A 23,662-nucleotide genomic window follows, 5' to 3' on the forward strand; every position below is an offset into this window, starting at 1 on the left:
AGTGAAGTACCTCCACGGGTACCAACCTTAATGTATAATAGGTAGTAGCGGCCGGGCTCTAAGGGCGCTAGGTGGCATAAGCGGAATCTGGTCCAAGGAAGGAACCACGGCCGGTGTTATTACTCACATACGGCATTCGAAAAATCAGTTATTACATACAGCACTTTAAGCTATTATCAGTTTGACTTTAGATCTTAGATCAGATCAGATCAGAGGCTAAGTAAGGTAAGTATGTAAATTTGCCCCCGTCATTATATTCTTTTACTCTGCGCTGATACTTCGGCATTTTGACTATTGTCTCATGAACTCAGGGATCTTATATCCTTATTTTATTCGGGCGAGAGAAGCGGATAACAGACCGAAAGAATTTCGAAGATCGCATCAAATAAGGATTTGCAAGTTTGTTAATACCCATACACTCGAAGTGCGCGAATGAGATCCTGCTAAATGACGCCACGGTTAAGTCGTTACTCACCAAGATGCAAGATGACATTTACATGCGGATGCTTCAGCAAAAAATTACCTGCTCAGCCTGCTCTACCTACCTACACTACGTACATTAGTTTCACTCGGACAACCCAACACTAATTGGAATGAATTATAGCCAGACGATCATCCCCTCCTGGATACCCTAGATATCTCTTTTATTATGCGCTTAATCTCAAGGCATATACGTACGTACGTATTATAGCTAACTCTGCATAAGATGAATCGGGGATCATTCCAATCTACTAGGTTATCGGCACGTTCCCACGCCAATGAGACGGCAACGGAGCTTCTCGCGCTTTTTCAAACTTAGGCCAGGCAATGCAGCTCGGGGGCGCCATGCCACTAGAATTCAGCTCCTCCAGCCCACACCACTGAGACTATATGTCCAATTCGCCATTCTGATTGGTAGCCTGTTAAATTCCTTCAGCTAGGTACAATCTCTTCGTGTTTAGAAAAGAGTGCTGTCGAGGATTTATTACTGAAGAATACGGCTTCCAATCAGCTTAGCGACCCCACGTTTGACAGGGGCTCGCCATTCCGAAAGATGCAAATTGCAAGGATACATGGATACGTTTAAGTCTCAGTCTCACTGAAGGTCATTTGAGACGTACAACACGATAAGCCCTATTGATGGACATGGGCGGAGTCCAGAAGCCAACAACATTCCAAGATCATACCGTCTCAGTCTAGGACAACTACCACAACCTGGACCCCATGTTTCATAAACCTCTTTTCGGCAAGCTTGTGGCCGACTAAAGATCATGACGATTCAACTCCAAATCTTACATCAGTTATTACGGTGTACGATCCTTAGCTGGTTAGCTGCTTAACTGGCATCGATACGTCAAAGTAATGCGCACTGACAGTCGACACAATTTGCAAAGAAACGTCGATCGGACAAACAAGAGAAGTTCGTGGGGTTTAGCATGACGGGGATCACAAACCACTGATGCTATTGGAGTTTGGTACAATGCCGATTGTTCCAAGCGCACCTAATAGCAGGATGTTCGATGCTTCTATTCCAGGCCTTCTACCCCTTTTCCTTACTTATCAGCCTCTTCGGATCCGTACATATTTATGAAATACAGGCTTCGAACCTTGCAGTTCATCAGACAGTCATGATCCTGGCCTCCAAGTTTCTCCGGTAAACCCCCAATCCGCCCCCAAGTGGAGGGATTGCATCTACACGCCACACGTATACAGAATAATTCTCGACATTCTAAGAGCGATCTAGCAAGTTTGTTCGGGAGTCTCGGTTAACTAGTTCTGTGACACTGCAGAGCTGACGCAGGTTAGGTTACTTATTTATAGTTGTGTCCTTCGTTTCCGTTTCCTCGTCATCCACCTCATTGGCCTACTTTGTTTCAACGACACTTCACACTACTACCTAGTAGTAGATAGCTCTAACCGATGCGCTCGAATCTTAGATAAATAGTAATAATATGTCTATTATAGGACTTTCCCCGGGCCGACGCGCTACCGTTTTACAGCATAGAGTTGATTCTTACCGTCACGGACAAAGCATGCAGGCTTAAATCCCTGATCCACCCATGCTACCCAACTGCGTCTATAGAACGAAGCGAGCTTGCGTGTTCACGTGCGTCGCCGTAGGCCCGCATCTTGGTCCGCCTGCAAGTAATAATTTGCGACGAAAGCGGCGATAGTTCTCGGATGTAGGAGGCTTTGTGCCTGCGTTAGTTCACACATGGTTGATGTTCTATGGTAACACCTTTCGATTCATTCCAAAGTCAGCGCTAAGTTGGCACTCTGGCCACTTTTGATTGCAATAGTCTAAGCACCTCTAATGTAAGTCTTACTGCCTTGCTTCGTCCTTGCTCTTTGACTTTTCATCACGATCCCAAGCCATCTTTTCTCCCGCCTACAACTGCTATTATTATTCGGCCAAGACTGTCATGTCTGCATCAATATATCCTACGGTTCCATTGTCAGTCATCCTGTGGGGATTGGGTAGCACAAGAAGGATCCATACGAACATATAAGCCCGAGAATCAGGCTTGCGCGCTTTTATTATTACTACTGTTACAGCTCGAGGGATCTCGACGCAGGTACTTGATGTTTCACGTTCCACTCAATTCGGGAGAGCTCCACGGAAACGAGTATCTGCGCTGGGGGTCGTAGGAGGACTAAACAAGGTGTATTTACAACTACAGATTGAGTATTCAAGTACGTGGTAGATCAACCAATCCTTGATACTTGCAGTCTGCAGCTATACCTTGGATCCGAATGGCTCATCTGCTACGCTATCGTTTAGCTACTTCTACGTAGTCGCACAACAAAGCGCCCTGCATAAGGCTATTCGGCATGGGAAGAAGATTGTGTCTGCCAACGAAAAGGTTGCTATCATATTTCGGAACCGTCTTCGACTCGAAAGTTGCTTATACTTAGACCGTGCCAATCTACCGATCCCGCGTCGATATTGGCATCTTTGATGATCTTACCGATGCGTTTCTCTGCATCAAGTAGATCTCCATGGATTTCTGCATGATATACCGCAAGTATCTAACGTACTGTTCTAGTCATCAGAATTTGAGCGTGACTTTCATTGCCATCTACGTCCAAATCACAACGTCTAGCCAATGGTTTTAGGACTTGAGACCTATCTAGATTCATGTTAATGTTGCACCCAACCTCCAATTCAGTCATCACGTCAAAAATTTATCCTGATTAGTGCCAACCAAACTTGGGTGCGGAACCGGAACTTTTGGGGGACACTTGCTAGTGTGGTCGAGTTGTCGTTTAACCCCATGGGTCGCGGCTCGCCAACGAATTAGTAAAATTGGTAGGTTACTTTTAACGCGGCTTAAGGTAGTTCGTGACGCCCACGTTCCCAGGTATTCCATTTTCGTGGCTATCATAGGAGATATTCCAACAGCAACGGTACAACCTGACGAGACGCAGGGGCGCATCATCGGTAATGCATCCGTTGCGTGACACCGTAGTACCTAAATACGTCCTTGTTTCAGTATGCGCGATGATCTAGTCAGGTAGCTTATCATTCAACGTCCCGGCGCGGTTATTGGCGCTTTTGCCCCTTGGCCTCGTTTAAGGTTCTTTCCCGTCACTTTATTGTTACACAACTTGCGGCACGGTCCGGCGCGGTTATCGTGAACTCATGCGGAACGGCACCATTTATATCATATCTTTAAGTCATGCTGGGAATTCGTCTAGGCATGAATATCAGAGCATGCCATTAAGTATCACCAGTGAAGTGAGGCTGCGGAAATGTAAGGCTAAGTTCATACGTGAGACCCAAGTAATCTCTATCTACCTATGTAGGTACAAGTGGTGTTAGTCACTATTGTGATATTTGCACATAGCTTCTGCGTTCCTATCACATTACCCCCAAAGTGGTAAAGTCTTACAATCAATTTGGGTGTTCGAGAGCCCTTCTCCACGTCCACGCCGCAGACCTTGGTGTCTACGCCCCTTCCCTCAATTCCAGAACCATGGTGTTTTCAAGCCGCGACTTGCTGCAGCATTGGATAACCAACATGCCTCATCGAAGAAATGCAGGGGTTGTGATGTTTCGACTTGGGCGAAGCTCTAATTGGTGACCTTATCTTTTCGGCACAGTGATAAACCAACCCCTCGACTCTCGTCTACCAATGTTCGTCATATCGAATTCGTCAGGAGATTATATAGTCACATCCTCAGCCGAAAAGTAACGATAGTGCGTTTCTTGGACTTCCCGAGATCCCTTGGGTTACTCTATAATTTCGACGATCAGTTGTCCTGCAGGAGCGGGCTAGATAGAGCATTGACACCTCATCTAGTTATTCTTGCCCTAAGCAAGCACCAAGCCAACAATAAGGAGTCAATGTTGTTCCAGATCTGCAGCTATCCTCGCCTTGACAAAATGCCGCTTCATATGTAACCTAGATAAGGCAGATTATGAAATTTCTCGGGATTTGAAATAGAGACATGGGCTACAAAAGGTGCATCTAATGTTGGGGGGCACATGATATAGGGGTACTGCAGCTAACATAGTTACGGCCCCATGAAACTCGAGGCTCTGGAGCCTTACAGGATTTCAATAGTCTGGAAGCATACAACCTCAGTACCGGTGGATGGTGAAGGATGATATCTAACCCTGACAGCTTAGAAGTATGTTATTTCCAACCTAGGAACTTGTATTGCCACAAAGTGCTACTTTGTAAGGATTCATATATTCCTCACACGAGGCTCTTAGAATTAAGACCGAGAAGCCGAGGCTATGGAAATAGCCTCGATAGACTACGTACCTACTTAACGTGGATAGACAGGCGTGTTCTATATTTACCTACAAAGAGAGAAAAAGAGAGAAATACACAGTATTAAAACTGTCAGGAATCCTAGAGATTTGATAGGCAAGAAATACGCATTCCCACGCGCTCTTCGGCTATTATTTAACAATCATAGATGTTTATTATGCAAGAGATGTAGGGTCACATAAACCATCTCCAGTGAAGCGGTTGGTGAACTTGTACACTCCATGCCGACACGCTATATCTTAGCTCATAACATGTAATACCTAACATATTTCTCCAATTAGCATAAGTACATAGGTACCATTTCGTTGGAATGATCGTATGTGAATATTCAGGTCTCATATCTCCAACGTCAAGAAAGTTATATGAAATGTTGGTTTTACAACTATGATGATATCCATGTTACAGAGACTATTGCAATTGTATTTTGGGTAATGGGCGTGCACGCACTTGTGGTAACAGTTGGGAAGATTCGAGAGGGGGAGCAAGAAAAGGGGGAGAAGCTTACAATATTTCAACAGTCAACGGATCTTACGATGCTCTTAAAATATGTTATTCGCGAGTGCCTATCATAATATCATGAAATTTTGTTTTCTTTTCCCTTTTCCTTGCGGAATATGAAACGTTCATTTGGCAAGTGTTCGGTTTCTAGGCAAAATGGCTAACATTCCTCGCTCTCTAGCTAGCCATCTAATGCTCGGTCAGGATCAGCCAGCCACTCTCGAATCCTATCCAAGCCGAAAAGATCATGCTCCTTGTCGGAAAACATCACTAGCTTTTCGTGGTTGCACCAGCCGGGCGTTCCCCCTTCCATGAGCCTTCCACCAAACGGTCGACAGGATCCAAAATCAATCAGTACTGGCAAATTATCTTTATCCAGCAGTATGTTGCTTGGTTTCAAGTCATTGTGGGCCAATCCGGCCTGGTGCAGGTGAGAGATTGCTGACTCAAGCTCCTCCATGAAGCGCTGTGAGTCTATAGTGCCATTCTTATCCTTATCCTTGTCCATTTGCCACATGAAAAATTCAGTGAGACTGCACTTGTGACGCTCCAGAACGATTCCCGCTAGACGTCTACCTCTCTTTAGGCAGCCATAGTACTGAATTATATTCTTGTGCTGGATGCTCGAGACTTGCTCCATGATCTGAGCCTCACCCACTATATCAAGCAGAGTCAATAAGGGTGTTTTGAGAGAAAGAGTGGCGAGACAATCGGCATGCCAGATACTTACAGAAAACGTCACGAATCCACTCGCGGGGATGGGAGGTCTCATACGTGAGAAGGGAAGGTCTCTTGATGTATAACTCGTTATCCGGCTTTCCAGTTGTTGCCATTTCCTTAAGGCTAACTCCTTCAGGTATCTCTGGGTAAATATCCGCGTCTGGGATTCTTCGCATCGCTTCTTTTACCTCTGCAATGTTGACATCGGGCCTAGGCTTGAATATTTGCGCGAAGTATGCCTCTCCATTCCGATAGAACTTCCAGAAAGTAGTATATTCGCCATCAGGCTCACCCTCGTTATGTACTCCCGTCGCGCCGTCGAGATCAGTGAACGCTTGAATGTCATGAGGAGGGCTAACATCATCGTCTACAGTTGCCATGGTCTGGAAAGGTAAGGGAGGAAAAGAGAGATTTATGTGGAGTATATCAAGGTCGAGTGTAATGCAGGCTGCTTGAGGGTTGGTAGAGAAAGTCAAGATTGATATATGGAAATGAAAGCTTTAAGAAGAAGGGTGTTGTGAATGATTGTTTCATTTGTAGTCTGCTAAGTGAGGCTGAAGGTCAGTTGAATAATCAGTTAAGCCAGTCCTTAAGTCGGGTTAAAAGTCTGTCCCTAGGTCAGCCGAAAAGTCAGTTTAAACTCAGGTCAACAGTAAGTTGAACAGTCAGTAAACCAGTCCCTAAGTTAGTTGAATAACTGGGCAGTCCTTAAGTTAGTTTAAAGTCAGGTCAACAGTTGGTTGAACAATCAATAGGCCAGTCCCTACGTAGGTCCTTGAGTCCGATGACTAAGCTTCCTAAAGGGATGCACCCAATCAAATGCGCGGACGAATTTAAGGTGTTTGCCAAGGCGCTGGCTCTCTAGCGCGATCAGGGGGCCAATTGATGCGCTTGACAATTCCTTATCAGTTTCTTATCAGTTAGATAGGGAATTCTTACGTAATCTCTGACTAAGCAGGAAGTTTGGGCGCAAAATGTTCTTCGGACGGGTAATATATTCATTTCGGACCATATTTTAAATGTTTAAGCAAGCCACGTTTTATGTAGTACGTCTCGTAGAGAAAAAAAAAGCCCAACAAGGGATAATCAATTAATCTCATGCCCGTCGGAATTTAGTACACACCGACACATACGTAAGTGCCATCTATGAAATCGTTGGATCAATTAGATTGGAATTTATGTCTCACATACTAGTGGCTTGCATGGTGACTGGTGTGACCGGACTAATCGATGGGAAAATGATCTTACAGTTATGTAAGGGGCTGAATTATTTCCCAAGCCGTCACTTTTCTTAATCTGAACTTCTGGAAGTGGACTGGACATCCGTTCGAATAAGACAACTCATTACGGCGTTATTAAAATGGCCTTACTAATGACAGTGCCAGGTCGACGGGATATGCTAGATAGTTTCTTTTGGTACGATGAATATGCCCAGAATGATGAATCATTCCAGAGATGGAGAATGATTGTCGTGCAAGATTGGTTGTAAGCTGCTGAAGATCCAAGTGAAGGAATCGATCCAAAGAGAATAAGTTGTGAAGGAGAAAGTTTTAATGTTTGATAGGATAAATCTTATGATAATAACTGGAGTCTCGAAGTCTCGAAGTGATATACGCGATCGTTAGAGACGGCCAAGTCACGACTATCGAATGCGTTCACTGCAAAAGTGAGTCTGCCTGTGTTCAAGGAGGGCGGCTTTATAAAAGAAATTCTGGATTTTCGTGTTGTCATGGAGTGGCAGGGTACAAAGGAAGGCTAGACCGAAGAACATAGTCCGGTGATACTTCCAAGGTTGATTGGGTATGACAAAGTTCTGCTACCCGATTACACGGGACGATGAGATTAACTCGTCAGCCAAACAAAGATAAAGTTAAAAAAGCTAAAATTTGTGCCGGCCTGCGGTCGGATAGTTAAATCTAACCGTCTGTGAGTACAAACTCTATGGCATCACCACTCCACACAGTTCATAGGTCTAGGCCCACTTTTGAGACTTTTGAGGCTTGAATACTTGACGCCTTCGACTTATTGGAACATGGCACTTACCAAGATGAGAAGCAATGTCTGCAAGTGCAACTGCCTAGCACCTTAGGACATAGGTAGACAGTACTAATAAGTCGTAAATACAAATAATAATTGGGTATTACAAACAATTATCGATATTTTATCGAGCCCGAACCCCGAGCCGCGTTCTTAGACACCGGGCGCCGACATGTGCAGGTTGTTTGCTTATCCTATCCTATTATTCTAAGCCGTCCATTTCTTTGATGCCTCTATCTTCCCGCCAGACTTGTTTTCTTGCGCCAATGTATTTTACATTCTAAATCACATTCCTTTCTCTTTCTTCACGACGTCTCTCACCTTAACTTTCTTACTTTCCTTACTTATTACACCTTACCATACTTTACCTATAATGCCGTCTCCATAGATTCACATCTACAACACAAGTAAGCACATACGCGTCAGAATTACGTGTCTCCCTTTCCCAGGGCGTGTTGAGGCTTCTCGTTCTTGACTCAACATGGACGACAGTAAACTCACTCCGGCAAATATGGATGTGCCTGGTGGCTTCCCCGAGACGCCCTCTCGTACCTCGCTTCATCAGCAAACCCCTACCGGTAGAGAGTTCTCACTTGCACCAAACCAAGGATCCTCTACTTCGGCTACCAGAACTCAACATGGCAACGATGAGACTTTCAATTCTGCTCAACTTCATCGTCGGTTAAACGATGCACATGTCGATGGCCCTGCCGAGGCCTTTTCTGGCCAAATTAATAGACCGAGCGAAGCTAGTCCCTCCTCATCTGGACAACCTGTTACTACAAACCCTGGTGAATCATCATCTGATGAATCCGAGCAGACAGAGGTTGAACCTCGCTTCGAACCTATTAAGTCGACGGCAGAGCAACCGCATCTGGAACGCAAGCAGAGTCATGCTAGGACTGAGGATGAGATTTTTCAGGTACTGTCGCGGCGTCGAAGTACCGCCTCCGGCGCCGAGTCTCAGGAGGATCATGATGAAATTGAACGACTAATGTCCCGTATGTTTGGTCAAGCTCGTCAACAACACAGCGAAGAAGAAAAGACGAGACATGCGGGTGTAATCTTCCGTAATCTCACGGTCAAGGGAGCTGGCCTGGGAGCCAGTTTGCAACCTACGATTGGAGACCTCTTTCTCGGACTACCCCGGTTTATGAAGAACCTGTTGACCAAAGGACCGAAGGCTGCTCTCGCCAAGCCTCCTGTACGGGAACTCCTCAGTAACTTCAATGGCTGCGTCCGACCAGGAGAGATCCTGCTTGTTCTTGGCAGACCCGGTTCCGGTTGCACGACGTTCCTCAAAACCTTTTGTAACCAGCGAGCGGGTTATGAAGCAGTCTTAGGCGATGTTACCTATGGTGGTACGGATGCCAAGCGCATGGCCAAAGATTTCAGAGGGGAGATCATCTACAACCCGGAAGATGATCTGCATTATGCCACATTGAAAGTCAAGGACACCCTCACCTTCGCTCTCCGTACCCGGACTCCCGGGAAGGAGTCGCGAATGGAAGGCGAGAGCCGGGAGGATTATGTGAGGGAGTTTCTTCGAGTAGCTGCCAAGTTGCTCTGGATCGAACACACCATGGACACCAAAGTTGGTAACGAATATGTTAGGGGTGTTTCCGGCGGAGAGCGAAAGCGTGTCAGTATTGCTGAGGCTCTCATCACCCGAGCCAGCGTTCAGGGTTGGGACAACTCGAGTAAGGGTCTCGATGCATCGACTGCTGTCGAGTACGTCCAGTCGTTGCGAGCCCTTACAAACATGGCTCAAGTCTCGACCGCGGTTTCGCTATACCAAGCTGGAGAGTCTCTGTACAACCTCGTCGACAAAGTGTTACTGATTGACCAAGGTCAGTGTCTGTACTATGGTCCTTCCGATCGTGCGAAACAGTATTTCATCGATCTCGGATTCGAGTGCCCAGAACGATGGACGACAGCCGACTTTCTTACCTCCGTTACCGACCCCCATGAGCGCAGTGTCAAGTCCGGTTGGGAAGATCGGATCCCTCGATCAGCTCAGGATTTCGCCGATGTTTACAGAAAAAGTGAGGCCTACCAACTCAATCTTGAAGACATCAAAGACTACGAAGTCAAGCTTGAAGAGGAGCAACGTGTCCGAGCCGAAAACCAATCGAAGAAGACCCAGAAGAAGAACTACACTATACCATTTCACCAGCAAGTGACCGCTCTCACCCAACGTCAAGCCTTGATTATGTTGGGCGACAAGGCTTCACTAGGGGGTAAATGGGGTGGCATTGTGTTCCAGGGTCTTATTGTTGGCAGTTTATTTTACCAGCTCCCAGGTACAGCAGGTGGCGCCTTCACACGAGGTGGTGTCTTGTTCTTCATCTTGCTGTTCAATGCCTTGTTAGCTCTTGCGGAGCAGACATCCGCATTCATGTCTAAGCCCATCTTGCTCAAGCACAAGAACTTCTCCTTCTACCGGCCTTCCGCTTACACACTAGCACAAACCGTTATGGACGTGCCGTTAGTCTTCATCCAAGTCACGTTGTTTAATGTCATCATTTACTGGATGGCAGGACTATCGGCTACCCCATCCCAGTTCTTCATCTCCATGCTAATTCTCTGGATGACAACAATGACGACCTACGCCTTCTTCCGCGCAATTTCAGCAGTTTTCAAAACCTTGGATGACGCCACCAAGGTGACCGGTGTTGTCCTCCAGATCGTCATTGTCTACACCGGATACCTTATACCGCCAAAATCCATGCATCCATGGTTTGGATGGTTACGATGGCTCAACTGGGTGCAGTATGCTTTCGAAGGTCTCATGGCCAACGAGTTTTACCGACTAGAGCTAGACTGTGTGAATCCATATCTTGTCCCGGTGGTCCCAGGTGCTACAGCACAGTATCAATCGTGCACATTGGCAGGCTCAAAGCCCGCGCGCACCAGTGTCAATGGCGCCGATTATATCGAAGCATCCTTTAACTATTCGCGCGAGCATCTCTGGAGAAACTTTGGTTTCTTATGGGCTTTCTTCCTCTTCTTCCTCGCAGTAACAATGATCGGAATGGAAATGATGAAGCCCAACGCGGGAGGTGCAGCCGTGACAGTTTACAAGCGTGGCCAAGTACCCAAGGATCTTCAAAGGTCTATCGAGACTGGTGGCCGCAAGGGCAACTCTAGCGATGAAGAATCCGGTCAAAGTGGCGAGAAAATCCCTTCCGCTGAAGATCCTTCTGCGGCACAAGGAAGACGTGATGAAGAAACAATGAAAAGTGTCGCAAAGAACGAAACAGTATTCACGTTCCAGAATGTCAATTACACAATTCCCTACCAAAATGGAGAAAGGAAACTTCTGCAAGATGTCCAGGGTTTTGTTAGACCTGGCAAACTGACAGCACTGATGGGAGCTTCTGGAGCTGGAAAAACGACACTGCTGAACACCCTAGCGCAAAGGTGAGAAATCCCAACGATGTCCTAAAGTGAAAGAGTACTAATTTCATGTCCAGGATCAAGTTTGGTGTCGTCACTGGCGATTTCCTCGTGGATGGAAGGCCTCTTCCTAAGTCATTCCAGAGAGCTACAGGTTTTGCTGAGCAACTGGATATCCATGAACCAACGGCAACCGTTCGCGAGGCCCTTCAATTCTCTGCACTCCTCCGTCAACCGAAAGAGGTTTCAATAAAAGAGAAGTACGAATACTGTGAAACGATTATCGATCTACTTGAGATGCAAGACATAGCCGGCGCAACAATTGGAACAGTAGGAGAGGGTCTAAATGCGGAACAACGCAAGAGACTCACCATTGGTGTCGAGCTTGCATCTAAGCCAGAGTTGCTGATGTTCTTGGATGAGCCTACATCTGGTCTTGACTCGGGAGCAGCATTCAACATTGTCCGATTCTTGCGAAAGCTCGCAGATGCTGGTCAAGCCATCTTATGTACTATCCACCAGCCTTCTGCCGTTCTGTTTGAGATTTTCGACGAGTTGATCTTGCTCAAGTCTGGGGGCCGTGTGGTGTATGCCGGCGAGCTCGGCAAGGATAGTCAGAAGTTGATCAACTATTTCGAATCCAACGGCAGCCATAAATGTCCTCCTGATGAGAACCCAGCCGAGTGGATGTTAGAGGCTATTGGAGCGGGCAATCCTGATTACAAGGGTCAAGACTGGGGCGACGTTTGGCTGAACTCCAAGAATTACCAAGAACAGTCCAAGGAAATTGAGCAAATGATCGAAAAGCGCCGACACGTAGAGCATTCGAAGAATATCCAGGACGACCGCGAATACGCGATGGACTTGTGGACCCAAACAGTCGCCGTCACGAAACGTTCCTTTGTTTCCTATTGGAGATCTCCCAATTACATCATGGGTAAAGTGATATTGCACATATTTACGGGTCTTTTCAATACCTTCACGTTTTGGCGTCTAGGATCCTCCACCATCGACATGCAATCTCGTCTATTCTCGGTATTCATGAACCTCACTATCGCACCTCCGTTGATCCAGCAGCTCCAGCCCGTCTTCCTCAACTCGCGGAATATCTTCACGTCTCGTGAGAACAATTCCAAGATCTACTCCTGGTTCGCATGGACTACTGCTGTGGTACTTGCAGAAATTCCTTATGCAATTATTGCGGGAGCCGTCTACTACAATTGCTGGTGGTGGGGAATAGGGGGTTACTCAATGTTGGGCTTCCGATCCGGTTTTGTCTTGCTCCTAACGATACTTTTCGAACTGTACTACGTCGGATTTGGTCAGGCCATTGCAGCCTTCAGTCCTAACGACCTACTTGCTAGCTTGCTCGTCCCACTCTTTTTCCTCTTCGTCGTCTCCTTCTGCGGTGTCGCCGTACCCCCGGGCCAGCTCCCGTACTTCTGGCACTCATGGATGTACTGGCTCACTCCATTCCATTACTTAATGGAAGCCTACCTGGCAACTATTATCCACAAACAGAAAGTAGAATGTTTAGAAGACGAGTATGCAGTCTTTAATCTCCCACCAAACCAAACCTGTGACTCGTATGCGGGTAGTTATGTCCAGCAGGCTGGCGGATATGTGACTAACGGCACAACGCCGGACACCTGCCGATACTGCCAATACGCGACCGGAGATGAGTTTGGAAAGCAGTTTAGCGTCTACTACGAGAACATCTGGCGCGACTTCGGCATTGTCTGCGGCTTTATCGCTTTCAACTACATCGTCATCTTCATCTCGACATGGTGGCGGTTCAGGGGCAAGAATCCTTTCAAGGGACTGCAGACGAAGCTAACGCAGATGAAGAAAAAGTCGGGTTGACAATAAAAAACAGGGAGTTGTAGGAATAGGGGGCTGGATCCGGTTGGACAGGGCTTATTAATTGCATTACATTCACTAATATTACACGTAGGGGTAGGGAACGAATGGATAGATGCGACAAATGATCGTCGCGTAGATAGGCTTCATGAATAATTAGTCTATTCTGTATAAATGTTAATTTCCTCTATATACCTATGTGATCTGGTTTGGCTTTCGATATTGGATTCAGCTAGCTGGCTGGCGCATAGGCGATTATGAAATGGTTCATTGAACTTATAGTGACAGAGATAGGCAAATGGCTATTCAAGTTCAAGACATAACACAAATTTCAAAGGCAAGAATAGAATCGTAAATCAAATTCGGGGGTATCAAATTAACCACAAACATTACGTATTTCGCCTCTCATCCCATCCCATCCCATCCTGTCCCCTTCCCACCCAGTCAAGCACCAGAGCTCACGACCCCGTCAACCCCATCCTTCCGGGTCTCGTCTTCTCCGTCCTGGCACTGCCACTGCCAATGCTATTGCTGGCGCCGCGGCGCAGAATACTAGTATCGCTCCCCACGCGCGCGAGCCGCAGCCGCTCCTGCTCGCGCTCGAAGCCCCGCTGCCCCTCGGACGAGACGCGCGAGCCGGCGCACGTCTCCTTGTCGTGCATGCCCATGTTCGGCGGCACCACGCTGCTCAGCACGAAGTCGTCGCGGTAGTGCTGGCCCAGCCCCATTAGCCCCCCTCCTCCTCCTCCTGGCATCTTGGGCAACGACGGCTTCGGCGTCACGCGGACCACGATGGCGCCATCTCCACCGTCTTCCTCCTTACTACTTCGAGAGAGCGATGCGGCGGGCGATTGCAGCTCGTAGTGTCCCGGGGCGACGCCGCCGGCGCCGGGGGAGGTAATATCGTACGAGGAATCGCCGGATAAGCGCCGGTGCTGGTGCGTGATGTGGACCTCCTGCGTGACGAAGATGCTGCCGAGAAGCGTCTGCGACAGGTGCGGCCAGAAGGTCGGGATCGAGGCGCATATGCTGGCCAGGTCGACCTCGAGCGCGGCGAGGATGATGGATTTGGGTCCGTACCACGTCGGGTCGAGGACCGGGTACGTGCCGGCTTTGTGGTCGACGATGGTTTGCAGACACCATATGCTTATTAGGAGGACGCTGTGGGGGTGGGTGTTAGTGTAAGTTTTGGAGTTAGGGAGGTAGGGGTTAGGGGGATGGGAGAACAGGGGAAAGGGGGCAGAAAATAGGGGGAAAGGTAAGAGAGACATACAGAACGCCCAGCAGCAAAAGTAGCCCGATCCCCAACCTCTGCTTCCACGCAGTATCCTTTCTAAAATACAGCGGGACGACGATACCCAGTACCAGCACGTCCAGCGCGACGTTCGAGCCCGTGTGCGCGGCGAACGTGCCGGCGATCTCGGCGGAAACCTTGGACCCGAAGCCGTAGCACCGGGCGGGCGTCTCCCACTCCCAGAAGCCGCGGACGGGGAAGCAGGGGAACAAGGCGCAGAAGGAGAAGCCGAGGCCCCAGACCGCGCTGACGCACAGCCCGACCCAGCAGACGGCGCGCAGGCGCGTGCCCCGCTCGTAGATGCGGAGGTACTGCGAGAGCAGGCAGAGCTTCATGAGCGTCGTGGAGATGGTGTAGGTGGCGAGACAGACGTAGAATTTCTGAGGGGGTGATGATGTTAGTGGCTGGCTGGCGGTCGGGGTTAGGGTTTAGGGGATGGCTGATGATGGCTGAGACCGGAGTTGGGAGAGGGCGGAGAGTGAATTAGGGAGGAATAGAACTTACTTGTTGGAATTTAGCGAATTTGATGAAGCCGATTTGGAGTATGTGGTCTCCGAAACCGTCTTGTAATGCTGTCGTTTCTGATTAGTGGTCGTGGTCTGCGCCCGTAAGGGGCAACATATCTTACCGAGACAGAGAAATATAGAACCAATTGTTGCTGATATCTACATGGAGCTTAGTCCGACATACTTCTCAGGCTATACGATTCTTGGGAGACCTACTCTGAAGAGTACAATTAAAAGATCATCCCAACCTAAACAATGCAACCTAATTCTTGAATATAATCGCAAGGCTACACATATGGAAGAGACAACCTAAGTCGATGTATGAGTGAGTAGGTAGTCAGAGAAGCACGGTTTCATAGTCGCCTTGCTCACCATGAAGGGAATAACCAAGCCATACACTGTCGCCGGATAATTAAACGCTGGTCTCGGTTCTTTAGAATTATCGTACGCCGTCATCTGACGGACGAGTTCCGCTGTATCGGGCGACGACATGATTCGAGTCTTCTGAGAAGAAAGCCCTGCCGCAGACTCCGGGTCGATAAGTAGTTCTTCCTCTTCTCCCCTTACCAATCTCTTTCCTTTCTTCCTTTTCTTCTTCCAAGCTGTCTTCGACTCTTTCCGTGATCCCAAGCCGACTATCCTGATCCTAGCCTTGACTTTCTCTCACCATCGCAGCAGCCACGCGGTGCTGGAGTTGTCTTAGTCGAAGTTCACGCCGGGCTCGGCGGACTCTTCGTCGCACAGCTGTAGCGAGGCTTCCGGGGGGGCCGCCAGCTCTTGTAAGTAGAAGGATTTTTGGAGATCTGCGCCGTGCTGACGCGCGCTCCTACTGTGTTACGAGCCGTTCTAGTTTTCTTCGGCCCCTTCTACGCCCCGGACGGACCCCAACATCGATAATCGTACTACGTGCGTTAGCCCCCATGATATGCTTCCTATGCAAGAGGGGGGCCAAAGAATTTTGTGCAGTGTAAATTTTTCCTGGTTCGAGCCGTTCCAGCTCTCCCTGTGCGGCCCACCGATACCACTTGATCGATGAATATACCGGACCTGACACGCGGTTTCGGGAGATGGTGGATGGCTCCTCGATGATCCTTGTACTTATGTTAAGGCACGTAATAGGATGCAATTCTAACCCATGTAAATGTTCCTAAGCAGTATGGTCATAGGATGCCACGATATTGATTAGCCCGAATTAGTGTAAGACAGGTACGACTATGCAGCTGCTATGGTATTTGAAATATGAGAGACTGCGCAATGCGGTAACGCTCAGCGGCACAGCTCAATAGAGCTCGTGGTGGACTTGATTAACCCTTTTTGTTACTATATTAGGAACGGCGCCGCGAACGAAAGCGACAGGAACGGGACTATAATCTGACTGTCGTCCCAACTATGCGGTTCTAATTACCTACATATAACATGACAGCCATGGTAAACTCGGCCATGTTTTCTGTAAGTAGAACTATTCGACGAGCTGGGAAATTCAAGCTTAATTGAAGCTAATCGAGATGTCTGATGCCTTGAAGCATACTATCGTCTAGGTATTTGTCAACAAGGTTGTGCATGATATACTGCTGAGTTCGGATATTGCCGTCTCCATTCCAGCCATGCTTGACCGGAAAGCTATTCCCGACTCTACATAGACATGAAACCTATCAACGAATTAGAAAGGCTATACCAACCATCTAATAAGACATACTCTAGTATAGTCTGTATTAGAACTTCGGCCTCGCGTGATTTCGGCCGTAGCCTCGCATCTTATGTAAGTGAATCCTACCCTGTCCTGCCCGTCGTGCAGGAGTACCTACTAGAATGGCGAACTAGTCGAGTCGAACCGTTGCGGATCATTTAACAAAGCATCTTAAAACGCAGCGATATCGCTCGTCTATCCCGCATCTAGTGCACGTCCGTTCCCGTCTCGACAATCCTGCGCATCTCATCACATCGCGCACTGATGACAAACGTTATAATAAGGTAAGTCTCGAATGCTACGTCGAGGACAAACAAGCTTTCGAGTCATAGCACAACGTCGCTTGAGGTTGCATTCGATGAGGAACCTTTTATCCGGGCGTCCGCTGCTGTCAATCACGTAAATCACACCCCGATTGTGATATCGAGATGGCCACGGCCGGGGGGTTGCCAGTGATATACCTCGTGGCCGATTGTTGTCTATCTCATAAACCCCCGGTTCTTCAATCCCCTGAATATCACCCACGTGGGGGAAAGCAAACGAGGATGTCGTCACCTTAAAAGAGACGGGATATTTATCGGCTTTACTTCCTCTTCAAGATGGGACGTAGCCCTGTCAAATTGACGGCGACAAGGTTTAAACATTGCCTAGACCGCAAGATTGTGAGAATCGCCCGCTATTGACAAAGTGACAGGTAAGATGACTTCCGCTGAAGGATTCGGATCCGACGGCCGTGACTCCCGTTTTCCAACGTGATGGTAACCCTTCAATGCAGAAATTCGTTGAAGAATTTTCCGAAGTAGCCTGGCCAGCTCTGGCCTAGTAGAACTGCTGGCGGGAGGGAGGAGCACAGATCTTCTCGGGGAATAATTTAATTTGCGGTGGGCTAGCTTGAAGAGTCGTGATATGTTTCACACGTTGGCGCGAATGCGAGTTGCGTCCGTGCTGTCACTTGTTGATCATCCCCTAATCAGACATACCTTGGCATCTTGATAATATCAAGATAACAACATGGTGTCTGTGTTTGAGATCGTTGCTTATTTTGGAAACGTGGCTGATAATATCCATGAACACCTAGGTAACGTAAGGTAACAAGTCTAGTATATTAAAGGGCAATTAGTGAGAGCGGGAAATGAGGCTTCAATGGGTTATGTTACAAACCCCTGATTTCGTGACTTATCAGATCGTCTGCTGACCTCAGTCCAGGGGTTTCGTTGTGCTATTGAAGATAACCGACGATGGATTCACTGTTATTCATTCAATATCTAGGCGTAAACCTCGATAGTAACCCAATAGTAAACCTGACATTATGTAGGGTATGTAGGGAGGTACTCGTGGTCATTAGAAGTTTTACAGTCCCATTTGAGAGGAAGGCCTTTTGCAACACCAGTAGAATCCAGCCGCTTTTCAAGATCAGATCCTTGCTCCGGTCCAGTGCAATTCCAAATACACGCTCTAGTAGTAACTAGTAGTCGTCATCCATAGCATTAACCCTCCTCTCCCCAACCTCGCGAATTTTCTCGCCCAGGATCGAGCGGCCGTACCTCTCCGCCACCTTGCCCGCGGCCTCTACCATACGACCCGTTCGGTCACGCATGAGCTCGACCAGCTCCAGTGCACGCATGCCGCGGTCCTCGCCTTCACGACACTCCACCGCCAGGAATTGCAGCAGCGTCTTATCGATCTCTAGCTCCAGCCTAGCTAAGCTAGACCGTTGAGTGTGGCTGCCGCTCGTCGACTCCACGAGGTCCTGAAGTTGTGCCGCCGCGATGCCCTTGAGCAGGAACTGTTGCTCGAGCTTACGCGTCTCGGACTCGTCGTCCTCCGCTTCCGGCGAGTCGTCGTCCATGGCGTCCGGGTTCGCGGCTTTAGACTTGGGAGGCTCCGAGGTGAGAGGGATAGAGAAGTCGAATTCGGAGAGCAGCGGCCGTGGGAAATAGGGGTATTGGTCGCCACCCTTGAGGATGATACAATGGAATTTGTCGTCGGCCACCGCAATCGGGAAGTATGTCTCGGTCTTACGTCCCGAAGCGAGACGTGGGAGGAGTTTGGTGTCCAAGAGAGGTATCCAAGATGCCCTTGATGGCTGGCGCCAATGTAATAATGTTAAGAGTGTACCCGTAGAGTCGTAGATGCATGGGTCCTATCAACAGGTAAGCTTAGGTTACTAGAAATGAATACATCTCACTTACGCCATTGTCAGAAAAGAAGACGCTCTTTAGTGTGGCGCCTTCTGGGAGCGCTACGGTGTCTTCGTTCTGACAAATTTCATCCCGCTTCACGTTCTCAATGGTGTATAGGAGTCTGGTGTGTCCGTCCGCACCAACAGGGCCGTTGCCAATGGTCATGACATAGTCCCTCCAGCTTGCGCAGGTAACCGTCGGAGTGCTCTTCGGTCGATAAACTCTATACGGTATTCCGAAAAGCGTATAAACTCTGACGTAGTTCGCAGAAGTGGTGACGGTTATGAATGATTCGCTCAGGGACATGGCAAGAACAGCCTCCCCTTTTGGTAGTTGTGTCCTCCAGTCCGTACGGTTAGTCCACGTTTCATGCGGCCTATAGAATATAGTTGCTGGTGTATCGTCTTTAGGCGGGCATGAGAACAGAGTGCCGTTTTCTGTCAAGCAAGCTTTATCGTACAGGAAAGTATCGGTGAAATGGAAATCTCTGTGGAATTCGTGGTCGTAGAATTCCACAGTGACGGTGTTATGTCCATCTTGGTCCACGGTCCAAACGAAGCCGATAAGGTTCAGGCAAAGATACTTCCGGTTGCCTCGCCATGGTGTTGATCCGGGCTGGAAAGCCTCGTGGTACTCTGGTTCGATATGGGGACGTTTGCTCGCTGGTTCCCCAAAAACATCATAGTCGTCATGTATGCGTTTACCATTGCCGTTAAGCACATAACCAGCTCCATCATCATCTACCACAAAGTCCTCATCCTCCTCTAAGGGGCCATCCATAAGAGAATCATAGCTGGCAGCTCTCTGTCTCTGGGGCAATACTGAAGTTGAGGCCCCTGCACCATTTCCCAGGGGTCTTCTAACATTCGTCGACTCTGATAAAGGGTCATGAATGAAAGGCGCAGGCTGCTTCGCGAGTTTTAATAAGGGCTCATATTGTTCTGGTACGAAGTCAGGATGAATGTAGACCTCGCCGTCCGAGTTTGTGAAAGAAACTAGATTGTTCTCGGGATGCCATGCAATATCTATGACATTGGCATAGTCGAGCCTAGCAATAACGCTTTGAGTCTTGGTCTCCCACAGCAAAATCCTCTTGTCTTTGCCGGCGGAAGCCAATATGGCACCATTGGGAGACCATGCTAAAGCAGTGACGTCTCCATTGTGGCCGTTCGCGAATACTCTTTGCTTCTCCCAATCATTTTTCGAGATAACCTGTATATCTCTTGTTGGAGTGGGTACTGCAAACGCACGCCCGTCTGGGTGCCACGAAATCTTCGAACTGGCGTCGGACTCAGTATCCAATGCGCCAATGACGCCGTCGACCTTCTTTATAAGCTCCGGCTCGTCAGAGGTCAGAGAATACACATATACGATCCCGTCTGTGCAAGCTAATGCGACAGTAGTTCCCTTGGTATCGAAAGACAGATGTTTCGTAGATTTGTTGTGCTCCTTCAGGTGACGTATCTTCGTATTGTCGTCGGTTCGAACCAGCTTCACAGTCAATTCGTCGCTAGCTACAGCACACCACTTTGAGTCGGGAGAGAGTGCAACATCACGGATTGGAAGAGAACATCTTAGGAGGAACTTATCGAAGGTAGCGTTGGGGATAGAGTAAAGACTGACGGTTCCATCTTCGGAACCAACAACGAAGAACTCATCAGAAGCGTCTACGCTCAGGTTCTGTTCTTGGCAGTCGTCGATGTTGATAGGTTCACCATCAAAGCCAGTCTTGTATAATCGGATGGTGTTGTTTGAGCCTACGGTAACCAGCTTCGAGCCGTCAGGGGTATAGGCGCAGTGTGTCGAACCCTGAGTATGAGCCGGCCTTGCTCGGGGACGATGGGGTGCTGTAGATGTCATTCCGATGTTTGTTTCGATGTCTATCCCTCACTTGTAGTCGAGGTCGAGGACAATCGAAAGTGAGAACGGGTTTGGTGAGAAATTGGTGTAAGTGATAGACCAGACAGAGAACGCGTCGCGTGCCGAGAATTAATTAAGCAAACGCGTTCAGGGTGAGCAAGGATTCCCCTCTTCCATTGGACCAAGCGCCACGGAAACCCCCACCTTACCCCAATTCTCCAAATTCGGCGATAACGCGATATTGTTACCTGGTACCTAGGTACTCGAATCACATCTAAATCTGAAATCTCTTGTTAGAAGACGAGATTCTCATAGAAACACTAGTAATATAAATTCTGCTGCCTATAGCTGCCTAAATAGGCAGCCGTTCGCCTGCATTTGCTACATCGTGGGAGTAGTATAAGAAGATTGATGAATGTTGGCGAACAAGACGAAAGATTCCAAGCTTCAGTCTCACACGAACTTTTCTTATTCCAGCAGCCCCTGAGCGTCATCCTTCCTCACCGTCGTCATCATGCATAAAGGCACATCCGCAGACCAATTCTTCCAAACCGAGTAAGATACCTCAACAAATATGGAATGTAAAGCGTATACAGCTTAACCAAATTCTTTAGTGCCGAGCAAGCCAAGATAGAAAGACGGGCGGCGAAGGCTGGCAACAAGAATGGAAACCCCATTGTATTGAAATCAAAGTTGTTGGCTGCTATACCAGATCCCACTAGTCCATCATCTGTCTTCGTCGCGGAGTCTGCTGGCTCTGTTCGTAGAGTAAACGTTGATGTAAGTTATGAGGACAAGATTTCGTTGAAGGCATGAGTTTTAACTCTACTACGATAGACAGGGGACACAAAGCATGTATTCAGAGGTCCGTCAGCACCGGTAACGTGCGTTGCCATCGGCGGGCCTGGGAACCAAACACTGTTCGCCGGCTCTTGGGATAAGGATGTCTGGTCCTGGAACCTATCATCCAAGACACCAGGTCGCAAATACAGTGGTCATACAGACTTCGTCAAGGCCGTCGTGTCCACCAAGCTTGGTGGAAAGGACTGCTTAATAAGCGGCGGTGCGGACAAGAAAATCATGGTTTGGGATATTGAGACGGGATCTCGTCTTCATGTATTGCAAGACCAGGCCGTGTCGATGATGGCTATTCAAGACCTCGTCATTGATCCAGTGCAGTCAGGTCCTGATGAGGTCATACTCGTCAGCGCAAGTAGCGATCCCCATATCCGTCGATGGCGAATTCGGCTGGACGGTTTCGAACAGATCAAAGAGGCATCACCTGATGAGCCTGGTGCTGTACGGCATACCATCTTGGAGCACGATACCACGGTATACAAGGTGGTATTCGATAGTGAAGGTGAAGAAGTCGACCTATGGACATCAAGTGGGGATGGTACAGCTAAGTGTCTATCACGTCTCAAGGGCTTTGCTACCGACGATTCTATCCATCATGGTGACCATGTACGAGCTGTCGCTGTGACGGATCAATGGATCATCACCGCTGGGAGAGACGAGGATATCAAAGTCTGGAATCGCTCGTCGGGGAAACTTTATAGCACTTTGGAGGGCCATTACGACGAGGTCACCGACTTAGTCATTATTGAAGGAGGTAGAAGAATCGTTTCTGTTTCTATCGATGGTACCGTACGGACATGGTCACTTGACCAGGTCGAGCTCGACAAGATCAACAAGGAAAAAGAAGACAAGGCTAAGGGTATCGAGGAGGAAACCCCAGCTGAACCAGAGAAGGGGTTAATGACCGCTGAGGAAGAAGCTGAACTCGCTGCAATGATGGAAGATGATGATTAGCTAGCCAACGTCTACGTCCTTGGGCAGAATGCCCCAGACTAGTTTAGTACCAGGTATCAATCTGATTGCTGGAGCTAATGCTGAAGAAATGCGAAGAGAATGAGACACGCATAAACAACCTGCGTTCCTGGAATCCTTCATGTATAGGGCTAAAGATATGCGGCTGTCGGCCGTACGAGCGGGAGGCTAGTCTCACCTCGAAGAACCTTGGAAATGAAGGCACGTGTGAAGTTTGGTGGGTTCGACAACGCGAATAGCTCGACGAATGTCTCCTGAAACTTTAATCTCGTCCTACCCGTTCGAGTTCCAGTTGTCTGACCTACACCGAACGCCCAAAGGGTTACAGAGTATGAGATAGAAATAGAGACAATCAAAACTTCTGTCAGGTCGAGGCGCCCCTTAATATAATTTCGGTATTCCCTCGCCTTAAACACAAATGGTTCTATGTCATTACTACCGGCACATCTACAATTGTGTAACAAATCTATCTTCAAAGCTGATCGTATCTCTAACTTGCTTTGCTAGGGTTATTATGATGAACTATCTCTATCACGAGCATGATCTATGTGGAAACACGCGTGCCCCCGTGATTTCCGCAGGGAACCGTTGATCTGCCGCGAACCGTATTTCTTGTCCTGCCGGTCAGGCCGAATGAAGCAATAGTAAACTTGAATCTCGGCTTGAGGCTTCCAAGCATAGAAGCTTTCGCCAACTGGCTGAATACGAAAACCTAGGTGACTATGTGGGATATATAGTGCATGATCCACGTCGTTGGTTGAAATGTAGATAGCTCGTGTGGATGCAGACCGAATAGCCGGAATCTCTCTTGCTTTTAACTAAGGATCTTGCCGTTTACGTCTTGGCATCGGTGGCTGATATGATATAACAAGTACCTGTAAGTATAGGAAACCCCAGATGGAAGGGAAGCCAATCTACATTGAATACCCAGTGGCGTTCATAGTCTGGCAATTCGTAATATATATTCTCGGCCGTTAGTGAAGACGCTCCATGAAGGAAGCCACGGAAGAAGCAAAAACCCCACGATC

General features: G+C 48.2%; 5 protein-coding genes across 5 annotated transcripts; 2 read left to right on the forward strand and 3 right to left on the reverse strand.

Annotated features, from left to right (window-relative positions):
• Positions 1–4,781: 4,781 nt before the first annotated feature.
• On the reverse strand, positions 4,782–6,902 carry F4807DRAFT_54123 (kinase-like protein). Its single transcript, XM_048003182.1, has 3 exons — positions 5,989–6,902; positions 5,266–5,915; positions 4,782–5,020 (listed from the first exon to the last, which is right to left on the reverse strand). Exons 1-2 carry the CDS (start codon positions 6,356–6,358, stop codon positions 5,440–5,442), a joined length of 846 nt encoding a protein of 281 aa, XP_047855153.1. The 5' UTR covers positions 6,359–6,902; the 3' UTR covers positions 4,782–5,020; positions 5,266–5,439.
• Positions 6,903–8,202: 1,300 nt separating this feature from the next.
• F4807DRAFT_54146 (ABC-2 type transporter) lies at positions 8,203–13,505 on the forward strand. The gene is made up of 2 exons (XM_048003183.1): positions 8,203–11,438; positions 11,492–13,505. Exons 1-2 carry the CDS (start codon positions 8,497–8,499, stop codon positions 13,275–13,277), a joined length of 4,728 nt encoding a protein of 1,575 aa, XP_047855154.1. The 5' UTR covers positions 8,203–8,496; the 3' UTR covers positions 13,278–13,505.
• A 129-nt stretch (positions 13,506–13,634) lies between these two features.
• Positions 13,635–15,675, reverse strand: F4807DRAFT_54150 (uncharacterized protein). Its single transcript, XM_048003184.1, has 6 exons — positions 15,447–15,675; positions 15,291–15,383; positions 15,197–15,233; positions 15,073–15,140; positions 14,548–14,948; positions 13,635–14,435 (listed from the first exon to the last, which is right to left on the reverse strand). The coding sequence occupies exons 1-6, from the start codon at positions 15,564–15,566 to the stop codon at positions 13,733–13,735; spliced, it is 1,422 nt and encodes a 473-aa protein (XP_047855155.1). The 5' UTR covers positions 15,567–15,675; the 3' UTR covers positions 13,635–13,732.
• Positions 15,676–17,525: 1,850 nt separating this feature from the next.
• Positions 17,526–20,903, reverse strand: F4807DRAFT_54173 (WD40 repeat-like protein). The gene is made up of 2 exons (XM_048003185.1): positions 18,954–20,903; positions 17,526–18,904 (listed from the first exon to the last, which is right to left on the reverse strand). The coding sequence occupies exons 1-2, from the start codon at positions 20,802–20,804 to the stop codon at positions 18,227–18,229; spliced, it is 2,529 nt and encodes an 842-aa protein (XP_047855156.1). The 5' UTR covers positions 20,805–20,903; the 3' UTR covers positions 17,526–18,226.
• Positions 20,904–21,077: 174 nt separating this feature from the next.
• On the forward strand, positions 21,078–23,037 carry F4807DRAFT_422106 (WD40 repeat-like protein). The gene is made up of 3 exons (XM_047997641.1): positions 21,078–21,359; positions 21,419–21,584; positions 21,642–23,037. Exons 1-3 carry the CDS (start codon positions 21,319–21,321, stop codon positions 22,614–22,616), a joined length of 1,182 nt encoding a protein of 393 aa, XP_047855157.1. The 5' UTR covers positions 21,078–21,318; the 3' UTR covers positions 22,617–23,037.
• The last annotated feature ends 625 nt before the right edge of the window (positions 23,038–23,662 follow it).

The sequence above is a fragment of the Annulohypoxylon truncatum genome (genome assembly GCF_022578515.1).
Source record: "Annulohypoxylon truncatum strain CBS 140777 unplaced genomic scaffold F4807scaffold_12, whole genome shotgun sequence".
Classification (NCBI taxonomy): domain Eukaryota; kingdom Fungi; phylum Ascomycota; class Sordariomycetes; order Xylariales; family Hypoxylaceae; genus Annulohypoxylon; species Annulohypoxylon truncatum.